This window comes from Aquila chrysaetos, chromosome 10 (assembly GCF_900496995.4).
Source record: "Aquila chrysaetos chrysaetos chromosome 10, bAquChr1.4, whole genome shotgun sequence".
Lineage (NCBI taxonomy): Eukaryota > Metazoa > Chordata > Aves > Accipitriformes > Accipitridae > Aquila > Aquila chrysaetos.
The window spans coordinates 15,437,117-15,464,304 of NC_044013.1; the positions used below are offsets into that span (position 1 = coordinate 15,437,117).

Here is a 27,188-nt window from a genome sequence, read left to right on the forward strand (position 1 = left end):
TGTCCCAGAAAATATTTTTCTGTTGTTGGTGTCAAAACAACAGAAAGGATTCTCTCAATTTTTGAGAATTTGGTGATGATTATTTTCAGCACATATGGGTCAGATTGAGTGGGCGTGGCAAATTTTATATATTAGAGTATTAAGCTTCTTAAGAAGGGCAGATGCACATCAGTGTTCTGAACTGGAGGTGCACCAGTGGCTGCCAGTTTAACTCCTGCAAACATGTTTACCTGCCAAGCTCACAAAAAGGTGGTTCTAAGGTATGGATTCCTGTTAAAGATACCCTTTAGAAGGGGAATTTTCAGCTCATGGTGTTTTCAGTAAATAAACCTGTTTGCCTGAAAGTACTGTGCAAATGATTTTTCTGGCAATTTAGGAGCATGCAGGAACAAGCAGTACATTTTTTGGCTGCTTTCTCAAAATGGGCTTGGATGATCATCTGATACTTAAGGGAGCAAGAACTGCAAAGCCAAAGAGAGCTTCATGGGCACTGATGGATGCAGTTTGCACCAGACATTGGTTGTCATGAAACTAGTGCTCAAATTTCATTTACCTTATAGAAAATGCTTATAAAATTACTACTCCTTGAGTAAGGAATTGTTACAGCCATTACATTAGAGCTGTTAGTATGAGGTAATCTTAAACCAGTATCCAAGCTTCTTTACAGAGGCTAATTTTGGAATTCTGTGTATTCTTTCAAGACCATACAGACAAAGTTATGCAGAGCAGAGGTTAAAATGAGTTTATTAGATTTAAATAATTTGCATGCTGAAAAGCATCTTTCTCTTTTTTTCTTTTTTTTGATTGGGTTGTATTAAGTATCCTGGATGTATATCAATTCAGGCTTCTGGGGAAGAGGGACCTAAACTAGAGTCCCACCAGCTTGACAAGTGCCTGCAGTGATACTTAAGGGACATGTTCTCTCTGAAGAAATACAAAGGTTAGTACAGCCTTTTCGCCTTTGGTTTGGCAGTCTGAACAGTTGGTACATTTGTCAAGCTAGACCTTCCCTTACTTATTTCATTAAAAGCTCCAGGTCTTGCTGCTCATGAGATTGCTGTTTCCTAACCTGTGTTGTATTGACACAGGCGGAACACATGGATTGATGAAATGGGTACTATGTGTGTTCAATCAGAAGTAGTTGGCAAGTGCTGAACAGAAACATTAAGTTTCTGAAAGTGTTGTAGTGTGGTTTTTTTGATGCTGCATAACTCTTGCTTCTCTCTATCTCATATTCATACTGCTCAGGGAGACTTGGAAGTAGGAGCTTTCTTATTTTATGATAATAACAAAATTAGTCTAGCTCACAAATTAAAGATCTTAATGATGTTGATATTCTTATTGTGCACATGGGAGCCATGCATAAAGATGGGTTATTGCCAAGTAAACATTCAAACAAAACTTGAAATAAAGGCAATTCATCTTACGTTGTGTTTTCATAAGGATGAAACCAGTTGCTTTTACTGGTAATGCTTCTGAGTAAACATGAATTTCTAAAAGTTTTTAATTGGTTTCTTTAGATAGTTCTACTTAAAACTGTCATTTTAACATTTTTATAATGCCAGGTGGAAGCATCCTGTGCAAGAAGAAAATTTAGGTTTTTGTTTTTCTATATTCTGTGAATGCCGATATATTCTTGACTGTCTATGTGGCAGCATTGAATGAAGTCCTGGCACTGTACGTACCTTGCAATCTCCCAGTTTAAAAAATTGTTGCTTTGTATAATCAGCATGGAAACTGTGGTCTCTGACTGTAGGAGCTCAAGCTTGTATGTGAGAACACAAAATACAGACTGATAAATTGGGAGGGACTATTGACAGATAGTTAAGAAGAATATGGCCATAACTCCTTATCAACAGCTTTGTCACTGTGTTAATAAATTGGTTTTTGTATTTTGAAATATTAATTCAACTTTCAAGCTAAATCAGAGCAATAGTGAAATAAGTGGGTATATGTTTCTTTAGAGCTCAAAAGTAGCTTTCAAAATATCCTCTGTTCCATATGTTTCTCTATGTGATAACATCCTATACGTTCATATTTCAGAAAGCTTTATGTTCACAACTGTGTATTTAAAAAGCCTTTGAGTACAAATAATTGTTTTGAACAAGTGAAACCTTCGTTACAGTTAAATCTCTGGATTTAGTCAGCAAAATATGTAAGAATATATTTTAATTTTACAAGCTTAAATATTGTATTTTAAAGCATGTTGGCAGCAAGATGTGTAAAAAGTTTCATCTTTGTATAAAGACCAAGACAGTTTTGCAGTGTAATGAATTTATTTGTTTACAGCTGCAAATGTATGGCTGAAAGATTCGGATGTTTTATGTAGTCTTCATCAACAACGTAGATGTAATTGCCTGAAGTTACTTAAGCTTTCTCTTCCTTATTGTGTCTTACTGATGGAATCCTTTGTAGATGTGTAGTCTATATCTTCCTCTTATTGATTCTTCTATGCCCATGGCACATTAGAGCTTATATTTTCTGCATCGCAAAAAGCTATTTCTGCAACATTCAAGAACTGCTTTTGGCTCTTTGACTTTATTTGTTGTCATGAAATTGGCATGCATTTGACTGTGTATTATTTTAGTGAGATATTATGTTATTATGTAGAGGTATGGAAATAAGATGGATTGTTGATCTGTGGTGCATAGAAAAGGTTGTTTTGTGGGATACAAACATTCTTGTGTTTGGCAAGAGACAGTACTCTGATTATTTTCTTTCCCCTTGTGCATATTTTCCTTTTTCGTGTATGGTGTTTGAGTATGTTCAGTTGTGCTCTGCCCTATTTCTTCAGACAAGACACTGTTGTGTGATGCCCAGCCAGGTGAAGGAAAATAAAGGGGTTTTTAGGTTCTTCCATGATTCTGTTATACTTGGGGCTACCCTTGGATTTGAATGTTCTTGCAAGAAAAACTTAACCTAACTTAGCTAAACAAAGAAGGTGTATTCTTTTGTTATTGATGATGATGATTTTTATAGTCTTTGTTTCTTTTTCCATGATGATTAACTAGAGTGTTGGAGATTTTTCTTTGGTCCTGCCCCTGTTGCTGTACTTGCATGCAGAAGATGACGTACTGTGGGAGATGATGTCTAAGGCCATTTGGTAAAAAATTGTAGGTCGTGCCACATGGTGGAAAGGAAACTATGCTTGTTAGTATGGAAATGCTGTCATCTGTAGTCCTTGGATATTCTACCAAAAAAGAGGTCCTCATGTAAATGAAGCTTATTTTGAGGTTTACTGTGGGCTGTTACACACTTTTCTCCAGACATCTTGCCTTAGTTTTGGTTTCATCAGTCTGCACATTTGTATAAAAGATGACTGTCTCAGTATAATTCATGAAGTTACTTGTTTCTGAGCTGTAAGTGTGCATGCCAATTTTACACTACATTAAACTTTCTACCTCAACAGGTGCTTGTCAGGTAAACCAAATGAAGTAAAAGGGAGATGATAGAAGGCTGCTACAGGTGTAAACTTAGGTGAACAGTCATGTCCTAAAGAGGGGGATCTAGCAAGACTTCTCTGGACATCTTAAATGCTTTTTTTTACAATACTGTTCAGTACAATTAAAAATAGATGTGATGTCTAACATCATTTCATTGAAGCTTTTGTTAGCTTATCATACAAGAGCAGAGAAATCACAGAGGATGTGGTTTTGATCAAATTCTGTAATGCAGTTTGTTAAAATGTATAAATACATTAAAATCCTGCAGGGACCCCTGTACTTCTAAAAAAGGAAATAAAGTTTGAACCCTTATAGTGCTTGATTAAAAAAAAACCCAGAAGAACACCGAACAAACCATTTTAGAAATAATTTTGTGTCTTGGGCTTGTTGGCACACAATGAAGAACAACAAATCCTAAGGAGACCATGACTGTATTTATTTCAGTTCCAAGGAAAAAAGGTTTTTTTTTTCTTCAAACCGTTTTGTTTAAGTGCTCATATGTACAGTTGTTTGAAACGCTTTATTGAGAGCTCCTCATAACCAAATTGATGCATAGTGCAGATTATTCATGATTTCCTAGAGGTAACTGGGGTAAAAATAGCAGCTTCTGATTTCATTGTGTTGGAGAATATTTGTGATTTCTGTAGCTGTTCCTTTATTGCTTTTGGTAGGCCATTAGGAGTTTTACTCAGCAGTTAAAGAACATTTTTTTAACGTGTCAAATAACCTTGAATTTTTAATGTTTGAAAATGAGGATTAAATATCCCATAGCCATTCATTTTGTGGTCTGCTGACACTTCCTTGAAAAAGCTAGTGTAAACTGCAGATCAGCAAATTCCCTGCTGTTAAGCTTACAACTTCCCTGGTTTTATAATTATGCACAGCTGATTTTAAAGTGGGTTTTCACATGCTCATTGGTGCAGTGCGAAAGCACCTTGCAGGAAGTGTTGGGTTTATCTCTATCGGGCCGTGTAATGAGTCCCTTGCTGCAACATCTTGCCCCTCCCCTCAGCAACCAGCATACACTGAGCATAGTGGCTCTGCTAGAGTTGCTTCTGTTTTCATGGAGGAGATAGCAGACCTTGCACTGCAGCAGGTGGAGCTGCCTTGGTGGATCTAACCCTGGGTTCTGGCTGAGAGGATCCGAGTATTACTTTGGGCTGTGAGACAGTTGTCACTTCAAGCTGATGCTAGCATAATTAAATATAAAGCTGACTCGAAAATTTTAAAAATGGACACAGGATTTTTTCTTTGCCTTTTTTTTAAGGTCTGGTTTCTAACGTGAAGCAAAATTTTTCCTGAAGGATTCAACCTATTTATATAAAGGCTTATTTTTGAACACTATGAACCTAGATTAAATGTCAAAGACAGGCAGCAAGCAGCGCTTACAGAGGCATTTTTCTGGAATCTCAGTCACGGATCGATTGAAGTGCACAGGGTCTGAAAAAATGTCTCCTAGCATAAAAAACTTGGATTGTTTTTCTCCGATGCTATGCCACTGTAAAGTAGCATGTACCAACAACACAATATCTTTAATGTTTGGATGTAAGGTGGGTCTATAAAAGGACTTTCCTGGAAATGTAAGCTGCATTTAATGAATGATTGCCATTATGTCTAATGTAACTGTACCTTAAATTTCTGATTAAATAGTGTGTATTTTGTTCCATGCCTTACTCGATTATCGGAGCTCTTGGTGATTGTGACAGAAGTAATGAATTATCATGCCTACTGTTTAAAGATCCCTTTGAACAACATTTTGAATTTACTGAATGCCGCATGTAAAATGTCGTCATTCTCCATTAATCAGCATTAATCATCATGTAATCAGTTTATTGCACTTGGCTTTCATTTTCTTCAGCTGTAGAGAATTAAATACACAGGAGACTTGCACTGAGATGCAGGACTGGAAATGCCTCCTGACATCATATTGATGGAAGCAATTGTTAGTGGCAGGTTTGGGTTTAACAGTGCCCTCGGGCATTTAGTCATTTTAGGACTACATCAACTGTTTAGGTTACAGAGTAATAAAACACATATAATTTGGTAATACTCAGAATAGTAAACAGAATATATTCAGTGTCTTGTCAAAAGTGCTTTTTTTCAGTAAAATTAACACACAATGTGAAGGATATGATGAGAACGCTAAGTACTAGACAGCCCCTTTAAAATTAAGGGGATATGTGTGTGAAGTTACTTTTGAGACAGAGGTTAGGAAATCTTTATCTCCAAAACTTATTCTGCATATTTGGTGTTTCCAAGTCAGTGTTTGTTATTTTTAACAAAAAATAATTGAGCTAGATTTTATTTTATAAATTGGGAACAGGTGTGTGTGTGTGTGTGTGTGTGTGTACACATGTACATATATGCATGTGTGATGCTTTTTTAGATAGATAGATATCATAAAATGTTGATGTTGAATAAACGTCACCTAGGCTGGGAGGGAGGAGTCTAAATTTTTGTGGATCTCTTGATAGTGTGAATGATTTATTATGAAACTTAAAGTTGAATGCTTTATTTCCAGGAGGGAAGAATTTGGCTTGTTTTGAATCTACTTATGTTTTGTGTGTCCGAAGCGCTTTTCAGTTGAAGATACGCATATATTCATTGGTGCAATTTGGAAACTATTCGCTCTAAAATTAGTATTTCTTTCCTTCTTTTTGTGGAACTGCACACCCCTTTTTTATGGATAAGGTAGCCTCATGTTTAAATAACAAACTTGGGAAGAAAGCCATGGAATGAAAATAGGATCTTGATTTTAGTTTTGCCGGTCGAACTGCAGAGGAGAGATGCTGTTCCCTTTAAGGCCGAACTAAAAATATCCAGCCAACATCCAGAATCCACTTTAGGCGTTTTGCGTCGGGTCTGAGCGATGGCGGCATTTTCTACCGTACTCGCCCCTCAGCGGCTCCTTTTCTCTGTCCGAGTGCATTACGGACTGCTTACCTTGCTCCAGCTAACTCGGCTCAGCCCGGCCCCCGGGGTGAAGCCTGCCCCGCGGAGGGGGCAGCGGGCGCGGGGCCGGCGGGGCCGCGGCGGGGGGCAGCGCCCGCCACCGGCCGGGGGGAGCCCGGCCGCCGGTACCGGGCTCGCAGGCGGGGCGGGCGGAGGGACGCCTCGCGCGAAGCACAATCGGCAGAATTCTTTAGGATGATCTTCGTTAATGCCGTTCGGCTGCGCGCTAGTAGGAGGCGTATCTTGCAGACCGGTAGTTTCTTGGGCGCAGTTGTTTGAGCAGTGCTGTGTTTTAAAATATCCTAGACTATTTATGCGCTGGCTTTAATTATCTTCAAATAAACATGTATTGCTGTTAATACAGAGTGGGTGCTCTGTACTGTCTACATCCCAATTGAACTGAAGGATTTAGGTTGAAATAGTTGTGACCTGCCCATAGCGCGGAGATTTTTGCACTAGGTGCTTGTTGATTTTTGAAGAAAAGTTGCAGGCCTGTATTGCACTAAAAATAAAAGACTTGTCCTTTGAGAAGATAGCCTTTGAATACTGAAGGAGTCAATATTTAAATGACAGTGTGAAACAGTAATACAGGATTACCTGTTCAGTCCTTTACATAAAGAAACAGTTCATTATCTCACACAAGTAATCCTATGAAACACCGTTTTCCTTTACTGTTTTTTGACCGCATATAAAAAGAACATTCACAGTCTGACTGTTCCTTCTTTGGTCTCTTTTCCTTGGCATTCTGGAACAGGTGAACTTCACTATGAATATTTCTGGTGTTTTTGTAAGTGTATATACGGATCTTAAATTGTTGTATGGTTTCTGGATATCCATGACACAAAGCATTACATAAATACTTACATTTAACACTAGCTGTGCATTTTGACATATGATGGAACACTGTGACCTAAATAAACATGTTATAAGCAGTTTTATTCAAGATACAATGTCAAACTGAAACTGTCCAAGGGGGGCGAAATGCCTTATGTTTTTGTCTTAGCTGTTGTTACTAAAAGAAAACTTAGTGCTTTTATTTGAGAATGAAGCAGTTAGTTACTCAAAGTACCAAACTTGTGTTTAAAAAACCAAACCCAAAGATCAAAAAACCTGTTCTAATATTTCAAGTAATTTGGTTTATCATATGTTGAGGCCTAAATTGAAACTAATACTGAATGTCCTATTCCATGATCAGTGAAGAAGTTCTGAAAATACACAAACATATATCCTCTATTCTTCTGTTACTGAAGTTTCTTTTCTTATCCACAGGCTTTCAGCTTTTCCATGTGAATTGCTGTTCACCTCCAAAGAGGCTTCATTTGGCTTTCATAATCTTCCCGGGTTTTACAAATGAAGGGTTTTCAAGTTAACTTCAGTTCTGCAGTAGTGGAGCATGCCTTTTGTTTTGTGTCCTTTTCCTCTGTGAGGCAGGCACTATTATTTTCCTGAGCACTAGTTTCTGGTTTAGCACTTCCACTAGACTACAGGGAAGACTTGTACAAAATGCATTAACATCTTAATATACTATTCATTTTGGATTAGTTTTGTTTTAACAAGATTATGCAAAATTTAGCTGTATTGTGTCTTCTGTTGTTAGAGTTGTTGGAGCTTATTTTCTGCTGAATGGTATCTGCACATCAGAGTTGTGAAGGTTGTTTTTTGGGGAGATGTGAGGAGAACCGTGGGTATTTAGATTTTTCTACTCATCTGCTTTTGACATATTGTATCCTAGTCCTTTTATGGAGGAGTGGATATGTTGAATGTCAGACAGTGTTTCCCAACAACTTCAGTTGCGGGAATGATCTTTTGAAGGGTACTTTCAGATTTAGTTTAACTTCTAAAGTGGAGCAATGACTGAACAAGGACAAGTATTTAAACTTGGGGAGTCAGCTGCAAATGGTCTAAACCCACTTTGTTTTATCATGCTGCCTGTTCACACTGCATCAGAGAGGGTCTGACCCTGTGAGCTTCTACATATTTATTGGATTCAAATGATTAGACTTACTTATTAAAGTCCTCACTTATTCTTAATCTCTTTCAAAACATGGGTTGGACTTTCACAGTGAAAATTAAAACTTACTGAGAGACAAACTGTGTAAGTCAGGCTGCATGTTTTTCTGGGTTTTGTTTGTATTTTTTGTTGCTTGAAGTGTGTGGTAACTTGGGAGTCCTATTGCTGTGTGGGTGGGGAGGGTTAAAATCTGAAGGAAAAGGGAAGTGAGTATAAGAAAGTCAATTTACAAACTTTTAAATTGTTTTTTTAAGCACCCTTGAACTCTTATATTAAAGCTGTTTTAGCACTGATTTTTTTTCTTTGTAGAGAAAATACATTACTGTGCTTTCAAATTTCTTTTCACATAAGACAGTGGATTGATGTGTATGTCTAATATGAATTGGATTTTGATATACATCCCATTTTGAAGAGAACTGTAGTTACTGCTGCCTTGCATTTTGTCATTAAATTATATGGTAGTTAAGGATGATCTTGCGTAATTAATTTTCTGTCCATGAACATGGCATTCGGTATGGCTTGAATCTCTGGAATAATAGCATTGCATGCTGTTGTGGATATGGGTCACCAGTTTAGGGCATGGGATTGTTTAAGCGTTCTTTAAATAATTTAATTGCTGTTTCAGTAAGAGCTCTCATTATAGGAGCTTTAAAAAAATATATAAAACCACAACTTAGTTATCTCTAGGGGGTAGATTATGTATGAATCTGTTTGAAATACCTTCTTTTTAAAATACAAACAGACTAAAGTGAACCCTTCTTAGAATTAGTTTCCTAAAGCTTTCCTGTGCTTTTTCTGTGAACAGGTGATCTGTATTCTGAAAAACAGTGCTATAAAATGTCCACAAAATCCTTTTTTTGTCCTGCACATTGTTGCAGATACTTTGTCCATCCTTATTTTTGTCGAACTCTGCTAGGCCTGGGAATTGAAGCAGGGAGGCTTGTGGGCCTGAACAATTAATACGATGAAAGATTTCACTGTGGTGAATTTTGCCCATCTTCTCATCTCATGTAAACAAGCACGGGTTTATTAAAGTAAATGGATTTTTCAGTAGTTTATACCAGTAAATCATTTAGTCCATAGTGTTTGGTGACAGTTCAAAACTCACTGAAGGTAGAATCTAACCTGAAGAAATCTTAACTATGTTGTATCAGAAGAGAAATGGTTTTAATTAATTTTGATACACCTGTATATCTGCAACTGAATCCTTTGGGGCAGTATCTTTGTCAGAAGTATGTGTTAAATGTTTAGCACTTGGCTGCTTTGGACTTTAAATTATGATTCTAAATTATACAGCTATCCATAAAGCTTCTTAAAAAATAGTTAAATTGCTTGGCTACTTCCTAATGGAGTGCTGGGAAACTTCTGAGATGTGCAGCTGAGGCAGTCTATGTGCAAGTTCAGAGCTGCTTTGCCACACCTGCCTTTTTTTCTTTCCTTTGATCTTGGCCGGCTCTTCTAAACTAGGGTCTCCTTGGAGCCTGGATTTGGGTGCAGGATTGGATTCTCTTGGTTGTAAGCAGAGAAATGGTCTTCTGCTAGCCACTATGAAATGGGTTGGTCCTAGTCTCTACCTTCTTTTCTCCCTATTATGTCAGCACTGCTGCATGTTTCATCTTGTTGTGAGCCACTTTAGGGAATTAAAGAAAATCTAATATTACTGGAAGAGGGAACAAACATTCTGCTGGATTAGCTTGCTTACCATCTGAAGTCAGATGTGTACTAGCAGCAAGGGGCAGAGAGACGTAGTTGTACAGCTTGACCAAGAGGGATTGAATGGGTCCTGCTCCTTTGGGTAGTAGCTGCTCTTTGAGTGAGCTAGGCCATAATGTGAAATGGTACCTTTAGACCCCTATGGAGGGTAACTTCCATGGGATTTTGCTTCATATGTAGCAGCAGAATGAACTTGGCATGACTGAAACAGTTGACTGAATTCTTGTTCAAGGGATGGCAGCTCCTGGGAAAGAAAAGGAATGGGCAATTCTGAATGGTGGCTGTTTGACCATGCCAGGTCACGTGAACGCGCTACCTCAGTCAAGAAGCATAGTATTTCAGAGGTGATGCTCCATAGTAAACTAGAACAAAATGCTTCCACTTCTATGGAGAATTAGCTGTTATAAGACACAGTAATTTGCTTTACTTGAACTTCTTTGCTCAAAAGTAATTTCTGCAAAGGGCAAGGGTAGTGTGGTACCTTTCAGAACAAAGTACTATGGATATTATGTTTTCATGCACTTTGTGTCCTTGTCTTTGTGCTTTGAAACATTACCCTGTAAGTATTTCAGTTAGTGTATTTTAGACAAGAATTCTGATTTTTGTTTCAAGTTGGGAAATATTTTACAAATGATAGTAAAGTCAATCTTGAATATTGCATCAAAATCCAATTAGCAGTTCACATCTAAGATGTTTTTTTTGAGAAGCTTATAGCCCTTGTCAGTGCCTCCTATGGGAGAGAATCCTTTACCACAACATTGTTGCATTTTTAATATAAATAATGACATACTGATCTATTAAAACTTCATATGTGCTTGTCGTGACCCAGACTGGACAGACCAGGGAGTCGTGTTTAATTCGAAATTCCCTCGGGCTTAAATTAAGGTGAAATGACACCAAATGCTCAGTTAAAGATTTTATTTATGACAGAAGCAAACTGAACTGGGGAGGTGTGGTAGTAGGTGGCAGGGTTTCTCACAACAGGAATTGGCATAAGACTACTTCTGTAAACTGTGTAACCCAGGGTAACCATATACATCAATTCAGGGAATAAGGAGATCCCTCCCGTTGAGTCACGAGGTTCAGAGCAGACCCCCTTGCTTTCCAGACTCCTCCTCAGACAAGGGCCCAGGGGCAGCTGGATCTACTCTTAGTCTCAGACTTGGTCAACGGTTTATATCTTGAAACGGATGAGGTGTAGGGATTGTGGAAAAGGAAAAGGAAAGGGAGAAGAAGAGAGAGAGAAAAAGGAAGAGAGAAAGATTTCACCAGTCCTGGGTCCAACGTTGGTTCAGTCAGCCGAGGGTTCGAGTTGCGGTGGGCTTGCGCAACCAGGGCTTCAGTTTGTGTCCTTTTATCATCCTTGCCCCTCCTTCGGGTGGGCACCCGAACTCCTCAGGTCAATGAGCAGTTTGTGAGCCTTTGGGCTTGGGGGTCGTTTGTGGAGTAACGTCTCCTTCCCTGCAGACATGGCCATTGTTTGATCTTTGTATCAGAACAGCTTATCAGAAGAGGGACCTGCGCACCCTCCAGCACACCCTCCCCCTCCTGTTGCTGATGTCTGAGCTGATGGGCTTTTCACCTTGGTTCCTTGCTGTGCAGGGTTTGTCTTCAAGCAGAACTTGCCCTACCACAATGTTTGAGACATTAACTCTTTCAGTCTCTCACAGTGCTATGTTATTATAAGCACTGATACATTGTATAATGTAAACATATGTTTCTCAGTGAAATCTAGAGCCTGTTCACACTCAGGCATGTCCAAATACCTGTTTCTAATAAGCGTGTCTGGTTTCTGGGGAAAAAAAAATCAATGTAATTCTGTGCTTTGCCTAAAGGTATTGACTGTTCTGTAAAGGAAGTTAATTTTTATTGACCTGTGACTATTAATTTTTTTTTTTCTCCCCTTAATAAAACTGGAATGATCCACTTCTAGCTTTCCGCAGGGTCTTGTCTGACATGATCTGGGAACTTAATCCACTTTTAGGTCCCATTTTCCTGATATCCCATTGACATTTCATAGTCAAATCGAAGCTTGGGATCTGGCAGGGACATTTTGGATCACAAGTCCAGCCAAATACTGCCTTCACCAGCAAAGCAGGCTTCTTTAAGCTAGCAGTATTCCTACTTTCTCTGATGTTGCAAGACATTTGGTGTACTACTTGAAGCTCTAATGCTTATTTTTTTTAATTTCCAATGTGATCTTATTTATGCTCTGATAATGTTCACTTGTATTTTTGGCCAACGCTGTTCTTTAAATGAAAATTCTTCCCTGTTCTTGATGTTTAACATGGCTGCTCTAGAGAGTTAATGTCAACTCCTTTCAGGGTTTTGTTTTGATAAGTTAAAAACAAGTCAATTTCAGAAAATAGATGAATGGCAGGAGTCTGAGGCTGAGCAATCTAGCATCTCACTGCTGCAGGGAAAGGAAAGAAAAACAACTTTTATCTTCTGCTAGTAGTGACCTATTAAGTTGGCTTGGTCATCCCATGAAACCTCTCTGCTAAGGATTTGAAAAAATTAGGGCTTTTTGAGTAACCATTGTAATTTTTCCACAATTATCAGCATTCACCATCTCTCCTTTGCCGTTCAGTTAAGGAGAAGGTATAGAAGTGTTTGGAGGTTGGTTGTTGTAATAATGAAAGTCTTAATGCTCTTGCTTTCCTCTTTGGAATTATTTCTTCTGCCTTGTGCTTCTTTGCTAATCATTGGTATTTTTAGAGAAAATACACTTGTATTGCTTCTACTTTGTAATTTCTAATACTTCAAAAGCATGATTTCTCTCATGTAGTAGAACTTGATCTTGTATGGTCTCAACAAAGAAGGGTTGAATTGAGTGGATAAAGTTTTTTTTTTTAATTTTATTTTTTAAGTACAAAAATAAATCAGGGTTATAACTTCAAAGATCTCTGTCTGACATCTCATCAGTTACTGGCTAAAAAACTGTGCATCTTCAGTGTCTGCCTGTATGTGTGTGGTTGGATGTGGGTTTGTTGCTGTTTTGGGGTTTGGAGGCAGGGGTGGGGATGGTGTGTTGTAGGGCAGGCTGTGACTGGGTGAAGTGCAATGGGTGATGGAAATGTAAAGCTGCAAGTTGTTGCTTCTAAGTTAGTAAGGGAACTTAGCTTGTCTCCTGAGGAATCTTGGTGTTGGCAGAACAACTTGGCACAGGGAAGAGAAGAGCAAACAAATCCTTCCTCTTTCAGCACAAGTCAGTTATGTGAGTTCAGCTGCCCCATTGAACCACTTCTTTACTGGCAAAACTCTACTGTATTGCTATACAATGAGTCTGCAGAAGACAGAGTAGACTGATGTATAGCTCACTTCCAAAAGAGAGAGATCCTGTCCTTTCCTCCCTCTTTTTGCACTGTCTCTGGTGTTCTTTGAGGCCCTGCCTGAATTGGGGTCAGTAATCCAGTACAAGTCTAATCCTGCAAAGGAGGAGAAAAAAGTGGGCAATTTTCTACTGGTGTGAGTGTCAGAACCAAAGGAAGGAACGGGATATGGAGCCTTCCCCAGCGTTTGGGAGACAGGGAAGAGTAAGATATTCGTGTTGTTAGATGTTAAGCTGTCCTATTTGACCATGCTTAGAGACTGTTTTTTGCTGGATAGACAAAAAATTAAGTCTTCCTGTAAGACAAGCACACAAGAGTTGGGTGGGCAGGAAACGAATGGGTTAAGCATTACAAGAGCTGTTAACTGATGGATTATTTCAAGCAGTTTCTTTGTAGTTTATCCTGTAGTCTTTATAACTTTGTAATATTGCAGGTTTCTTCTGTGGAGGGCACGGATTTTTGTGGTAGCCTGAAATCATACTTGCATGTAACTGTTAGTGTATGATAACCAACCCTTTTATCAGGTACTGCCTTGGTGTAGTGTTCATGTGCTTATAGACAAATGGGTTACTTGCAGCAATCTACTGGATTACTATGTATAAATGACTTGCCAAGAAGACGACTACTTTTGACTTAAGCTGTAGTATGTAGATCTTAGAATTCTGTTAAAAAAATACCTAAGGAAATGTCTTCTATTCTAAATATACTTCACTAACAAGAATAGCTTTTTCCAGGTTTAAAATGGTTACATGTTTAGAAGGTTTTTCTGTGCCTTTAATGACATGACATGACAAGCTTTCCCTGTAAACTAGTAACAACTATGTATGTACTCCAGAGTATAGTAGTGGTGTGTGAAAGTGGATGGAGTTACAAAATGTTGGGATGCATCTTATGGACACAGTAAACCCTGCTGGAAAAAAGTTACATGACTTCAGTTTTCAGCTTTAGTTTTAACTAGCAATAAAATGCATGGACTACCTAAAGTGCCTCAGAATTGGCTGAGAATACAAAGGTGAAACTGGAGTGAAGCTTATATTTAAGTATGTTTGTAATGTAAGCCCATGTTAGCTCTGGGGTTTGGAGGTGCTGGATGAGCAGTTAACTCTGCAGTCCAGAGAACAGGTGGATATTATGTATGCTCCTGATTTCATTAATACCTTTTAGTAGGGATCTGCAAGCATGGATACAGCATGGTCTTCCTAGAACACATCCCTGCTGGCTAAGTAATAGGTTCTGTTTTTTTAAACTGAGTGCAAATTAATAATACAGAGACTGAATAATGTCTTGTGTTCCTGTTTGAAGTCTTGCTTGCTGGGGAAGCTTAATCTGTTTAGTAGTAAAACCACATTTTCATGTTTCATAATGAAGTTAGCAGTAGTGAATTGCTGTATTGACACCCCAGTATATAAGCTGAAACTCTTTAGCTGACAAAAAAATGCTTTTGGCAGGTGTGTTAAATAGGAAGTATGGAAAAAAGCTTTTGAGGTACTGAGAGTTTCTGCTATTAGTGAATAATGCAGTGTTAAAGTGCAAGAAAAAAACTGGTAAAGTTCCTTGGAAAAGGGTTTGGGGACATGTTACTGTATGCAGATAGGCAGAAGAAAGTTAGGTAGCTTTATAGTGGTTCTAAGTGAGACGAAAAAGGCTGGAGCATTTTTAGACAGGATCAGTCTTTAAACTGAAAATACTAAATAAAACTTTTATTTCTAGATTTTATTGCCTTGAAGTCAACAGGGTCAGGAAAATAACTATTTCTGTCTGATCTAGGTTTTCTGGATAATCTCTTCACATTTCTGTGGTGGACTGATTTTTTTCTATAATTGTTTTCTTCAGAAATACCGCTACCAGGATGAAGATACACCTCCACAGGAGCACAGCTCTCCACACATTACCAATGAGGTCACAGGTCCAGAGCTGGTTCATGTATCGGAGAAGAATCTGTCACAGATTGAGAATGTCCATGGATTTGTTTCCCATTCTCATATTTCACCAGTAAAGGTAGGCATTTTTGAAGTTATAATAAGAGTGAACTGTTTTGGTATACTCTCCAGGGATAAAATTTTCTGGGGAAAAAAATGCATGAGATATACCTGCTTATGTTTTGTTTTGTTTTTTTTTTTTTTTTTTTAATGGAACTGCTCATTTGTAAAATTAACTTTGTAGATGTTAAGGCATTGACTCTAGTTCCATACATTCTGACTAAACATGCATGATAGTAAATTGCCCAGATAAAATATGTAGGTAACTTAAGGTCTCAGGTGTAGTTTTGAGGGGCACTATAGTTACTGCTGTTAGTTATGTTTTGGGTTTTCTATCAGGATCCTGTAAAATCAATTCTGAGTTTGTTTCTGGTAAATATTTTAATTGAGGACCTATGTGGAAAATGTAATAAGCCAAGTGTAATATATGTCTCTGGAGTTTTTCAGCATACAGCACCATTATTCTCAAAACAGCTCCAGTAACTTCAAGACGGATTTAAAAATCAAGAGGACAAACTGCGTGTGAGGTTTTGGAGAGGGTTGTAGCAGGCAGTTTTATATATTGGGTTAGTAGGGGGATGTAGCTTAATCATTTTCTGAATAGCATAATATTTTAGTGTGCCAGACTAAATGCTGTTTTCTATAACGTCTCTGAGTCTTTATGGCTTGTTTTGAGGAAAAAGTGGAGAAATTATTTGATTCTGGTGAGTATTTGGGCTTTAGAATGATGAGATGGGCTTACATTGTGGTAGGCCTATAGCTTGGTAATTTTAGCATGAATTGTTGGTGTGTGGTAGTATCCTTTGTGACTGAAACTGGCAGGGTACTGTAAGAAGTGCTGCTATATTTTAAGAAAAAAGTTGTTTTGAACCTAGTTACATTTCCAGATTATTTTTTTTTTTTATTATGAAGAAAAATCTTGCTGAATGTATCAGCTCTTGATAACTGACTTGTGAGGATTCTGTAGAACCAACGGTAGTGGGAGAGTGTGTTTAGTAATCATGTTCCAGCTTTTCTAAGATTTTAAAAATGTGTATGTTGGTATTGAACACAGTCATTTATTTTTACTTGTAACTCCATAATGAACTCTCTGGGTGTTTCCATGGTCTTCAGGAGCTAGACAAACCGAATTCTTTAAGACCTAATGAATAACCCTCTTGAAGTGGGCTATATTAACCTCTGAAGAGTCTTTTAAGAATGCTAATATGACAAACCTTTCATTCTGAGAATGGCTAGGACCTCAGTCTTCTGTTGTTTGTGAAGATAAACGCAGAGTAACACATTTTCACATGTTAATTCCCTGAATTTATTGATATTCAGAAAGTAATAGAACACATTTTGCATGCAACCATTAGAAATTAAAAAAAATCCTCTGCTTCTGGGGACTTAAGGTCAACTCTGTTTATTCACAAGCTTTTCCTAATTCATAGCACAGTCTTGCATTTCAGAAAGCATACAGGGATCAAAAAGGCAGAGGCAAACTGTAAAAATGTCTGCAATAAGTGATCAAGTTTAATGCATTTCACAATCTGGAAGCTTATAGAAATAAAACATAAAATTCTAGAATGGGTATGTGAGACTGAAAATCTGTTTCTTGTAACTGACTAGGTGTTATTTCATTGTACTTGAGACTGTTCAAAAGGCCGTAATTACCTTGGTTTCTTTCTGGCTGCCTGGATCTAAGGGAAACCAAACTACTCAGAATAGTTCCTGTGGTTGACTTTATTTCAGATTATTTTTGCAGATAGCCAACTACAGAAATAGAGAAGAGTGGATTTGATATTGGCAATATTAACATTTCCTGGAAGATGACTTGATTTCTTACCTCTCCACAGTGTGAGTGATCTCTACCTTACAGAGATCCTACCAGACCATCTCTATAAACAAGCAAGGCTTGTGTTTAGAGTGTTATATAGGACCCTTAATTACCTGTTTTAATTGAGCCTTATTTAACTACCATAACTTTCTGTCAAGACCCTGATGTAAAACCCAGAACAGTTTTACAGAAATAGATACGAATGATTGTACTCTGCCTTCCTCTGCTCAGATGTGATCCAAGCTAAAAATTTTTTTAGTTTTCTTGGGTGGTGTTGAATATACAACTCTGCTGCACTGTTCTGGAAGGAAGAAACTACATCTCATTTAAACTATTCTGGAAATAGAGATAAGCAGCTTTTAAGTATAATTACAAAATATGGTGAAGCCTTTTCAAAATACTCTTTATCTTAAGTCTCTGAGGAGGATTGCTATTATCCTTCTCAAATTGGTAAGTGCTTGGCATCATCACTTGGAAGTATGTGTATAAGAGAAATATCATCGTGCAACTCATATTGCCATTTATAACATACATCTGATTATTTTCAGGTGACTGCTCTCTCTATTAATTTCAAAGCAATGTATGGTAGAACTGAAATTTCTCCAAGCTTTGTTCATCTGAAAACTGGGGTGGGTGCTCCAGGTTTCAGTTGTTTACCAGCATTTTGTGGAACTTTGAATTCTGATGCTAAGTTGGCTGCTGGCTTGCTTCTCTTCTTCAGAAGTTAACTTCTGTGCATAAATGGTTTATAATCAAAGTCTGGGGTCTTAAGGTATTTGGAGAAGAGGGATGCATCCATAGGTTCACAGGCCATGGGAGTCTTTATGGGAACTTTTACAGTAAAATGCCTTTGAGCTCACAAAATTTCTTTTCGGTCAGGAGATAGTTTGCTAAAGTTTTTGGAATAAATGCTGTTAAAACTTGAACTTGAGTATGTCAGAAAAAAGCCAAGGTTGCTTTTGTATTATTAGCATAGCTGGTCCTCTCTTCTTTTGGCCTGATGATCTGCAAGACGTTAATAGTTTAGGCATAGCTCATGCTGACGATCAATTTAGCAACAACAGCTTTGAGCTAAGAGTGCTTTGTGTAATTTATTTGGTAGTTTGGCTTGATGCACTGTGTACGGACGAGGTTGTGGCTAATATACAAGATCTTGACTAGTGTTGTTCGATAGTACATTTGCTTAAGGAAGCTAAATGTAATAGAGGATGTTGTTTCTTACACTAATAATAAGAGAAATTTTTTTAAAAAAATTAAATGTTACATACACTTGAACTTTCAAATAGAGAGTTATTAGTTTGAAGAACAAATGTAGAGAGTAGTTTTATGATCATATACTCCTTTTTATGAAATGCTGCAGAGGGCAGTAGAATCAGATTAGAGGAATACCTTCTTTTATAGCAAGCCCTCTGCAGTCTGGAGCAGTAACACAGAACATGAATAGAAGATAGTGAAGAAAGAAGATGCCTGGTTTTAACTAGTTTACATTTTGTTCTTGAGAGAAACTGTCAAATCTTCTAGGGCTTAAAGCAGCTTTTATAGCTTGCTTGGACAGGTGAGTGGTTTTCAAAGAGCAGCTTTCAATGACCAAAAGGAAATGTGTATCCCAAATTTTTAGAGGATGAGCGTGTGACTACTATTTATCAAATCTTCCACATTAAGTACTGTAGTAATTCAAGATGGTTTACCCTCTTGACAGAGGAGTGGGCTACTTCAGATTCAGGTTGGGTTAAGATACTGCATGTTTGCAGTTAGCATGAAACAACTGATATTAGCTGTACTGATTTAAAGTTTAAATGTGAGACAGGGCTTACAGGTTTTGTCTTGTTAGGGTGGAGCTTTATCAGTTTAAGAAGAAATGTATACTTCATATGTCTCGAGCATCAAAGAAGTAAACTTGACCCAGGAGATTTCATGTCCTCTGTTCCCCATTTAATACTGTATGAAGTGAAACTCTTAATTCTGTAAAAGAGCTGAGCTTTTCTTTTTTTTTTTTTTTTTTTTTAAATGTTTAATGGTAGAGAATCATGAAGAGAGAGTGAAAATGGTCAAACTTCAAATCCTTCACAAATATTCTGTCCCAAATTTTCAGGCAGGTAGGCAGCTAGTACCAGAATTTTTTCAGTATGAGGTTTCCAGATTCCTTATAGAAACTTGTCATTACAATGTGAGGTTTCTTGAGTTATGAAATAAAATGGGTTCAAGTTGACTTTACTTTGTAACTGAAGCAATATGTTGCTACCAAGACTGACCACTAGAGGGAGATGCTACAAAAGGATTTGTCTCAATTGTAAAACTGAATTTAGCTTCTCTCTCATACTTTCAGATTGACGTTTTTGAATTTAACGTTTGTTTTTATTAAATAGCTCCAACCAAGTGAATTCTGTCATAGGTATGATACCAATCAAGTTTTTAAACTGTGGAGTGGAACTTCAGTTTTCTGTCAATGAAAAAAGCTTTGAGTAATAGATCATTACAAGGCTTTAAAATAATGGGTCATGATGTAATAAGACAACCACCCCCCTCTTAAATTGCAGTATTCTTCATTTCAAGCAACCTGTGCATGAAAGGGAAAATATTTCATTTATAGCTCTACATTTATGATGTAACATGACAGTTCAATATTTAAGTGTAGACCCTGATTGGAGCTTGTATATATTTCTGTATTATGTTTGTGTATTGTATGTTGGTATTTGGGGCTATTATTTCACTGCTAATACAGAAGGTCCAAAGAAAACATGCAAAAATTTGTAAACTATTAAATATGTCTTGTATTGGAAAGATACTCCCTGACTAGTGTGATAAATGTTAATCTTTATCCTGCTCTGTAATAAATACTTAATATTACAGTATTCATCGCAGTGCCATTATATCCACAGTTCTGATTCAAAATTTGCACAAGGCTGTTCTTAGAGAGTTTTCCAAGTATTTGTTAAGTTTATAAATGATATTATGGTGTGGCTGCCTGCAGTAACAGGAAGCTAGACTTACTGATTCAGAAAAGTCTCTTCAGTTATTTTTTCTTTAACCAAACCTTTGCTGATCTATCTCTGGAGGTTTTTACCATAACTCCAATCTTCAAAGGGTGAGAAGAATGCTTGCACTTGGTTTGTTCCTTACACACGTAACAGACATTGACAACTGAACATAAATGTTTTATTTGGAACATTGTACTAGCGTTATTAGTTTAGTAAGGTATCTAAAACTGCTTATTCATGCTATACAGTAAAATTTTAATTGCTGACTGAATAGCACAGGCATAAGGAACTGGAAGTATTCTACTGGTTGAATATTTGGCATCTTTAGAATAGCTTTGTGCAGTCATCAATGAAGTAGCAGAACAGTCAAGGAATTGTGAGAAATAGGTTGGGGGGGAGGGTGAGGGGGAAGTATGTTAATCATTAACTTATGGTTACATAATTAATGGACTCTTGTGTATATTTCATGCAACACAGTTGGCTACTTTACTGTTCTCATGTGTTCACAGAAGTGATCATCTCTGTACAAGTGATGCTGGGAAAAGACAATACTGAGCAGATCAGGCAGCACAGTGATTGGCCTTTTTTGTTACCGGCCGGTCTGATCTCATGCAAAGACTTGTCATTCTGGCTGAGTGCTGTTATATTCTGCTAGAGTACTTGAGCTTCAGGTAATGCAGTAAAAATCCTTACTTCCCTACACCAAAGATCTTTTTAAAAAACGTTTTAGGCATGTGGATTCATGCTGCTTGCCCATTTAAAGCACCGCAGTGGAGTCTTTTGTGCTTATATAAACTTATTTCAGTGAAGAAAACTATGACTTCATAATATTAGACATTAAATACAAATGAGTTACTGTTTTCCTATCTTTGAACAGTGAAGTATTTCAAACTGAGGTGAAATACTGTTCCCCATTGAAAAAAAGATGAACGTTTTACCCCCAGATTTTATCTACAAGAATCTTTTTGCCCAAATGAAGCATCTGGTGCTTCTGGTCCAGAAGCATCTGGTCCAAAACTAATCTCATAATGTTTTGAATACCTTTGAACCAGTAACTTTGCCCCATGTCAGTGCCCCTCTGCTTTATCTGTGTTTACCTAGCAGTGTCAGATCAGGAAGAAATTAAACTTACTCAGGCTCAGTTTGCATTAGGGTGAAAGTAGTCCTTTATTAGAATAAAAACAGTAAAACAGAGTTTACTTTTTTTGGCTCTATGAATCTCTGAACTGTTGACACTTGGGATGGTATAGTGGGGAGGAGGGGATTACACTATGCTTACACTATTAGCTACTGAGACAGGCAGTAGGTTAGTTGGGCATTTTATTTGACCTAGTGCTGTGATTGTGTGCATGATGGGTAAGAAGTATGCTCTTCAGCCTTACTTTTCCTCTGGCTTAGAAGTCACAGCCCCTGTTTTTGTGCCAGATACCCCATACTTAGTGTAGCGTACACATAATTTCAAAAAAGTTTCTAATAGTTTCTAGTATATATGTCAGTGGTATCCAAACCTTCTACATGATGGGCTTTGTAATCCTGGTACAGCAGTCCTACATGCAGTGTAGTTTTACTCTGTGAAATAAATGTCTTTGTGCCCACTTAGTGTATGCCTGCTTTTTTTCACATGTTTAGATATCTTTGGAAAAGTGTTTCCAGGACCTAATGGTATTCAAGCTTAATGGTTTTAAATTAACTGTGATATGAAACTGCTTATCTATTCGTGCTGCAATGCAGTATAACAGTCTACTTAAACTGACTGTGGTATCACAGGAATGAAATGTAGCACAGTGGTACTCATTCTCGAAATAGCATCCAGAAGGGAGAGGAGAAATGAGAACTCACTCATTTCTGTACTGGCAAAACATGGTGAAACTATTCTAAAGAGTAGAATCAAGGAGTATGTGGAGAAATTATAGATGAGAAAGCAATGAAAGCATTGTAAAGAGAAGCTCTGCTGCACAAATCTCTTGCAGCATGTGCATAAAGATGATCTTGTTTATGTAGGTTTCTAGCTTTTCTTAGATGCACACAATGGAATTCCTCAAAAAAGCTTACAGAGAAATTTAAGCTGTCATGGAGTAAGAAAAAAATAATCTTGGGATTTAATTATTAAAAAAAACCCCAAACAACAAACCAACAACAAAAGGAAAGTAAAGGGTAAGAAAGAAGATGAGTGATCATGATGGATGGAGGTTACCGGAAGGATCTTGGAAGAACTTGTGTTCTCATTGCATCATCTCAGAGGAATGAGAGGTCAGGGTTATAACAAATTAATGGAATAATCATCTTAAGTACTTAAGTTATTGTCAAAAAGGCAAATGAAATACAAGGAACATCTGGAGAAACAAATGGGAATAAAACTGCATTATTTTATCACTTTAGAAATCTGCACTGTTCCTGATCTTGATGAAGAAGGCATATCAGTCTAGAAGTGGTTTGCAGAAGAGGAATAAGAGCAGGCAGAGGGCAAGTACTGTGCAATGAAATATGAATCAGTTTGACTCCTCAGTTTGAGAAAGAGCTGAGTCAGGAGATGTCAATAAAACTATAGTCAGTAAGGTTGAGTCACTAAAATTATGAAAATTACTAGCGAATGGTTATTTCAGAAATATAAATTTATATCTGGAAATATAAATTAGCAGGTGACAGTTGGTTTACAGCCTCTAAACACAGTGATCTACAGTCAGCCTCTGACTTTAGAATAATCTTTCACCTGCTGATAGTCTTCTGGTTTCTGGCTACACCAGTAAAAGTATTACAGCATACATGCTCATCTCTTCTGCTGTTTTTCTTCAACGGGAAGCAAGCACCTTTATTTAACTCCTTCCCACTAATCTATATGGGAAATATCTGCTTATATAAATGTGTATATACACACATGCTTCCTTTAATGCAAGACAATGCATTTGCGAACCCAAATCTTGTGCTGATAAGCTTAATAGGTTCCCTTCTCTTTATCTCCTGGTGCATCTTCCCTCTAATCCCCACCGTTCCCTCAAGTGCTTGCCCAGAAGTCTTTTAGAGCTTGTGGAGCTTCTGTTAAAACAGACTCCTCTGTTCATTAGGAGAGTTTTTCTGCTCTCAGAAAGAACTGACTGTCTTTATGATTTGTGGAACTATGAAGGCACATTCAAGGTTAGTTAACAGTCAAAGTAATTGTAACTTCCTACTTGCCCTAGTATGTTTTCTTGCTTATGTTTCCTGAATCCTGCCACTGTCTGAGCAGGTAGGTGACATTACCCTGAAGATGAAGATGCTGTTTCCATTTACAAATTAAAGATTGGTTGCAAGATTGGTTATGATTGTGAGAAAGTTGCAATCTGTTACCTTTTTCTAAAGCTTTTTATGACATCTTCAGCAGGAAGACAGTACTTCTGGAGTTAGGAACATACCTAGTATAGTGGAAATTATAAAGAAAAACTTGAACATACCCTCAGAAATACTAATTTTTAGACTACCGTCATACTTCGGTGGTCACTCTTGAGAGGAGGGGCTCTACAATCTTTAATTAAAATACCTTGTCCAAGTTGTTGATAGGTTACTACTTTTAAACTTCCTGTAATTGAAGAATATAAGTATATGTGCTAAGGTGTCAGTTTGTGTCTTATTGTAAGAAGCAGTTGATGAAATCTTCCTGTTTCTCAGTATGGATCTGCTCAACAAATTCTTGTCAAGAGAGACAAGAAAGAAAAACTGTAACAGATGGACCAGGGATTAATCCAAACATTAAAACAACCTAAGACACAGTAATCAACATCAAGTCTTCTTAATAAATGGTTATACTCTTTTCGCCTGAGGTTTACCCTGAGCTCTCAGTGCAGTGGGTTCATTTTGATGACTGAAGAAAGCCTAAAGAAACTTGCGTTAAACATAGGATGTTTTTATCAGTCTGGCATGCCAAAAAGATGGGCAGGAGATTCATGAACAGGGTATGGAAGACTAGGCAGTTTAATCTGCACAGACTGGTAGGTTGTCTGAGGTGTAGTATGACTAATAATGTAATAATCTTTAGTAGTCAATATTTATACTACAGTGTATCATTACAGAATAATTGTGCTGGGGTGTTTACTTAGAAGGTAGTTTCAGCAGTAAAATACTTATGTTTTAATGACTATGTAAATCACACTTGATCAAGGGCTAGCCTTTCAGAGCTGTCTCTCTACTAAAAGCTGATACGCTTTCTAATGTATCTTCGCAGAAAGGGTTAACAATTTCCTTTTCCACAGTATCCAATCTGAGTAGTGTACTCCTGGGCTTTGGCTTAGAATATTGCATATGCTTGTTAATGAGACTTCCATTTGTTACGCCAGTAAAAATTTCTTCAACACAGAATTCTGAAAACTATAAAAAGTAAACATGAATTTATATCTGCATTTTTGGTGGTATTTTTTGTTCCCCTGCCTGGAGAGTTAAAGTTGCAAAGTTTATATTTGACTATTTAAATTGAGTTCTGCACATTTCTTTTGTCTTTTTTTTTTTTTTTTTTAAAGCCTAAGTGATACTGGAAATAAGTCCCTGTCATTGTTTTAGGTGGTTCTTGAATTTTCTCTTAAGTATATCGATTTATTCCTTTAGGGTCTGTGCTTATTTTAGCCCATGTTCTGTTTAGCAGGATGGTAATAAAATTTATATAAGGCACTTTTCAAATGCATCAGGGGTTTTGTTGTTATTGCTTAAAAAGGGTGATTGAGATATAACTGCTGTTTGCATATACAAACAGCTTTTGTTGCTGTGCATTTTTAATTTCAAGGTATGCATGCTGTTTGTAAAGGTATGTCCAGGAAAACTTTATCTTTGAGATAAAAATATGGCATTATGTTGTGTTTTAACTTGTCCCAGCAAGCTGACAATAAGAATTGGCTCAGGTACAAAGTCAGAGGAACTTTATTCCAAGTATTTGATGTTAATTTTTAAATTCAATAACCACTGTGATTACTATATCCTATTAATTGGCTGCAGAACAAATAATGTTACTCTGCATCCACTATGAATACAGATTTATCTTGCAGTAAATTTAGTAAGCTGTAGAAAGGTATGTGTCCTGATGCAGAAATCTTAATTATGTGCTGTTTTGTTTTTGTGTGTGTGTTTTGATTTTTTTTTTTTTTTTTTTTAAATCTGCAAATTCTCAGTTCTTGCTTCACAGTAAATAGGGGCTTTTTTGTTTTGCTGTGGTGTTTGGTTTTGGTGGGGGTTTTTTTGTTTGCTTTTTGGGGGGTTGTTTTTTTGTTGCTGTGGTGTGGGTGGTTGTTTTGGGTTTTTGTTTGTTTGTGTTTTAAATTTAATTTTGTCCCCATCAGTTCAATATGCAGACTATGAAAAAGGGATGATGGAGGTTCTCAGCTCCCTTTAGGACTTTCTGAGATTCCCTGGTGAGCCTCCTCATTCTACCTCCTGACTCCAGAGGCAGTTATTCACAGATGCAATTTCAGCTACCACCTCTGTGCTGATGATACTTAAGATTGTCTCCTTTCTCTGGATACTTCTTTTTCTGTCCAAACAACACTTCCTCTGATTTCTCCTTGTAGGTGTTTGATCCTTTGTTGAAATGCTCTTTGACCAAAACAAGCCCTTCTTTTTACTCCCACCCATCATTTTTTCAACTCTACAAGCAACCATTTTTCTAGTCTGGACTCCTTTGCATTATCCTGATGTTGTACCATCTCTAGAGTTATGCCATGCCTTATCTTCAGGTTGCTTTGTAACTTGTAAAAATCAGGATTTGTCTCATCACCATAGTACAGGGTCCTTCTACAAATAACTGCAACTGTATCTTCTTAGGCGTCAGCAAATCTTGCTCAATATCATTAACATCCATATGGAGTGTAGGTGACACAGATTGCTGTCTTTTATCACCAGCGTGATTGCATAACCTCTTCCTGAAGTACTTTTCTGGATTTCTGTCTCCATTGAAATTAAATCATCATAGCTTCACTTTAAGGATTTTTTTTTTTTTTTTTTGTCCACACAAGCCTTTCCTGAAGTGCTGATTTCAGAAGTCCCTTTGTCAGTAATGCCACAGTTCATCATTGCCTGGGTGGGAATCATCCTTGAAAGAAACTGCTTTAAAACATAGCAAACCCATCTCATCTTCAGACAGATTGATATAACAGCAAGAAAAATAGGTTCTTGGTACATTGCTTGTCCATGTATTGTGATGTTTCCTTTCAGAATTTTTAACAATACTCTCCCATGTGACTCTCGGTTTGGAGCTATGGAGACATATATATATATATATATATATATATATATGATTTCTTAAAGATTTTTTTTAAAGTTATACTAATATTCTTGTGCTGTCAGATCTTCTAAAAATGTACACCAGTGTCAACATTCAGGCCATATGAAGAAAAACATTAAAAATATTTTCACTTTGACTCTTTATAAAAAGGCTCAAGAATTCAAAGCATGTAGTTTGTTCCAAACATCTTCAGTAATAGCCAGGGATTAAGCAAGTTCTCCAGTAATAAATTCATAGGCATTTTTCAGACTAGGTATTTTCTTTGAGTCTGGAAGAAGGTAGGGCTGCAATCTTCCCATGAAAAGAACTCACATTATAAAAAGCTTGCCCATTTGAAAGGATCATTGCATCAACTATTTCTTTATCTCTGTTATCTATCTTATGAATATAGCTTTGAGGACACTGCACAAGTCAGACCAAGTTTCATATGACTTACGCTGATAAGCCATTGTATTTTATGAATATTAATAAAGTCTGTCTGAAAGATGTACTCAGAATATTTGTATGTGTTATGTTATTGAGCTGTACTAGTGACTAGAAGTAAATGGTGCATTGATCTTATTACCGCAGCTTTAAATTAATCTACTACTTATTTCTGCTTGCGACGTAAGCTGTCAGAAAAAATTTGTTACATAGAATAGGATAGCTGTCATTAAGAATTTGTTAAGCAGAAGAGTATATTGCACCAAAAAAAAGTATATGGGGGAATTTAGTAATCCCCATTAA

At 37.2% G+C, this 27,188-nt stretch overlaps 1 protein-coding gene across 24 annotated transcripts in view; it reads left to right on the forward strand.

Moving 5' to 3' along the window:
- DLG1 (discs large MAGUK scaffold protein 1) overlaps positions 1–27,188 on the forward strand; it is a 172,919-nt gene that overhangs the window by 44,649 nt on the left and 101,082 nt on the right. For 21 of the 24 annotated variants that reach the window (XM_030027191.2, XM_030027193.2, XM_030027194.2 and 18 more), the window contains one exon: positions 15,285–15,449. In XM_030027191.2, the coding sequence (XP_029883051.1) occupies positions 15,285–15,449 (165 nt within the window). Of the gene's footprint in view, positions 1–4,504; positions 4,994–15,284; positions 15,450–24,041; positions 24,187–27,188 lie in introns of those variants that run through there. The other 3 variants (XM_030027206.2, XM_030027214.2, XM_030027225.2) reach the window with 3 other exon arrangements.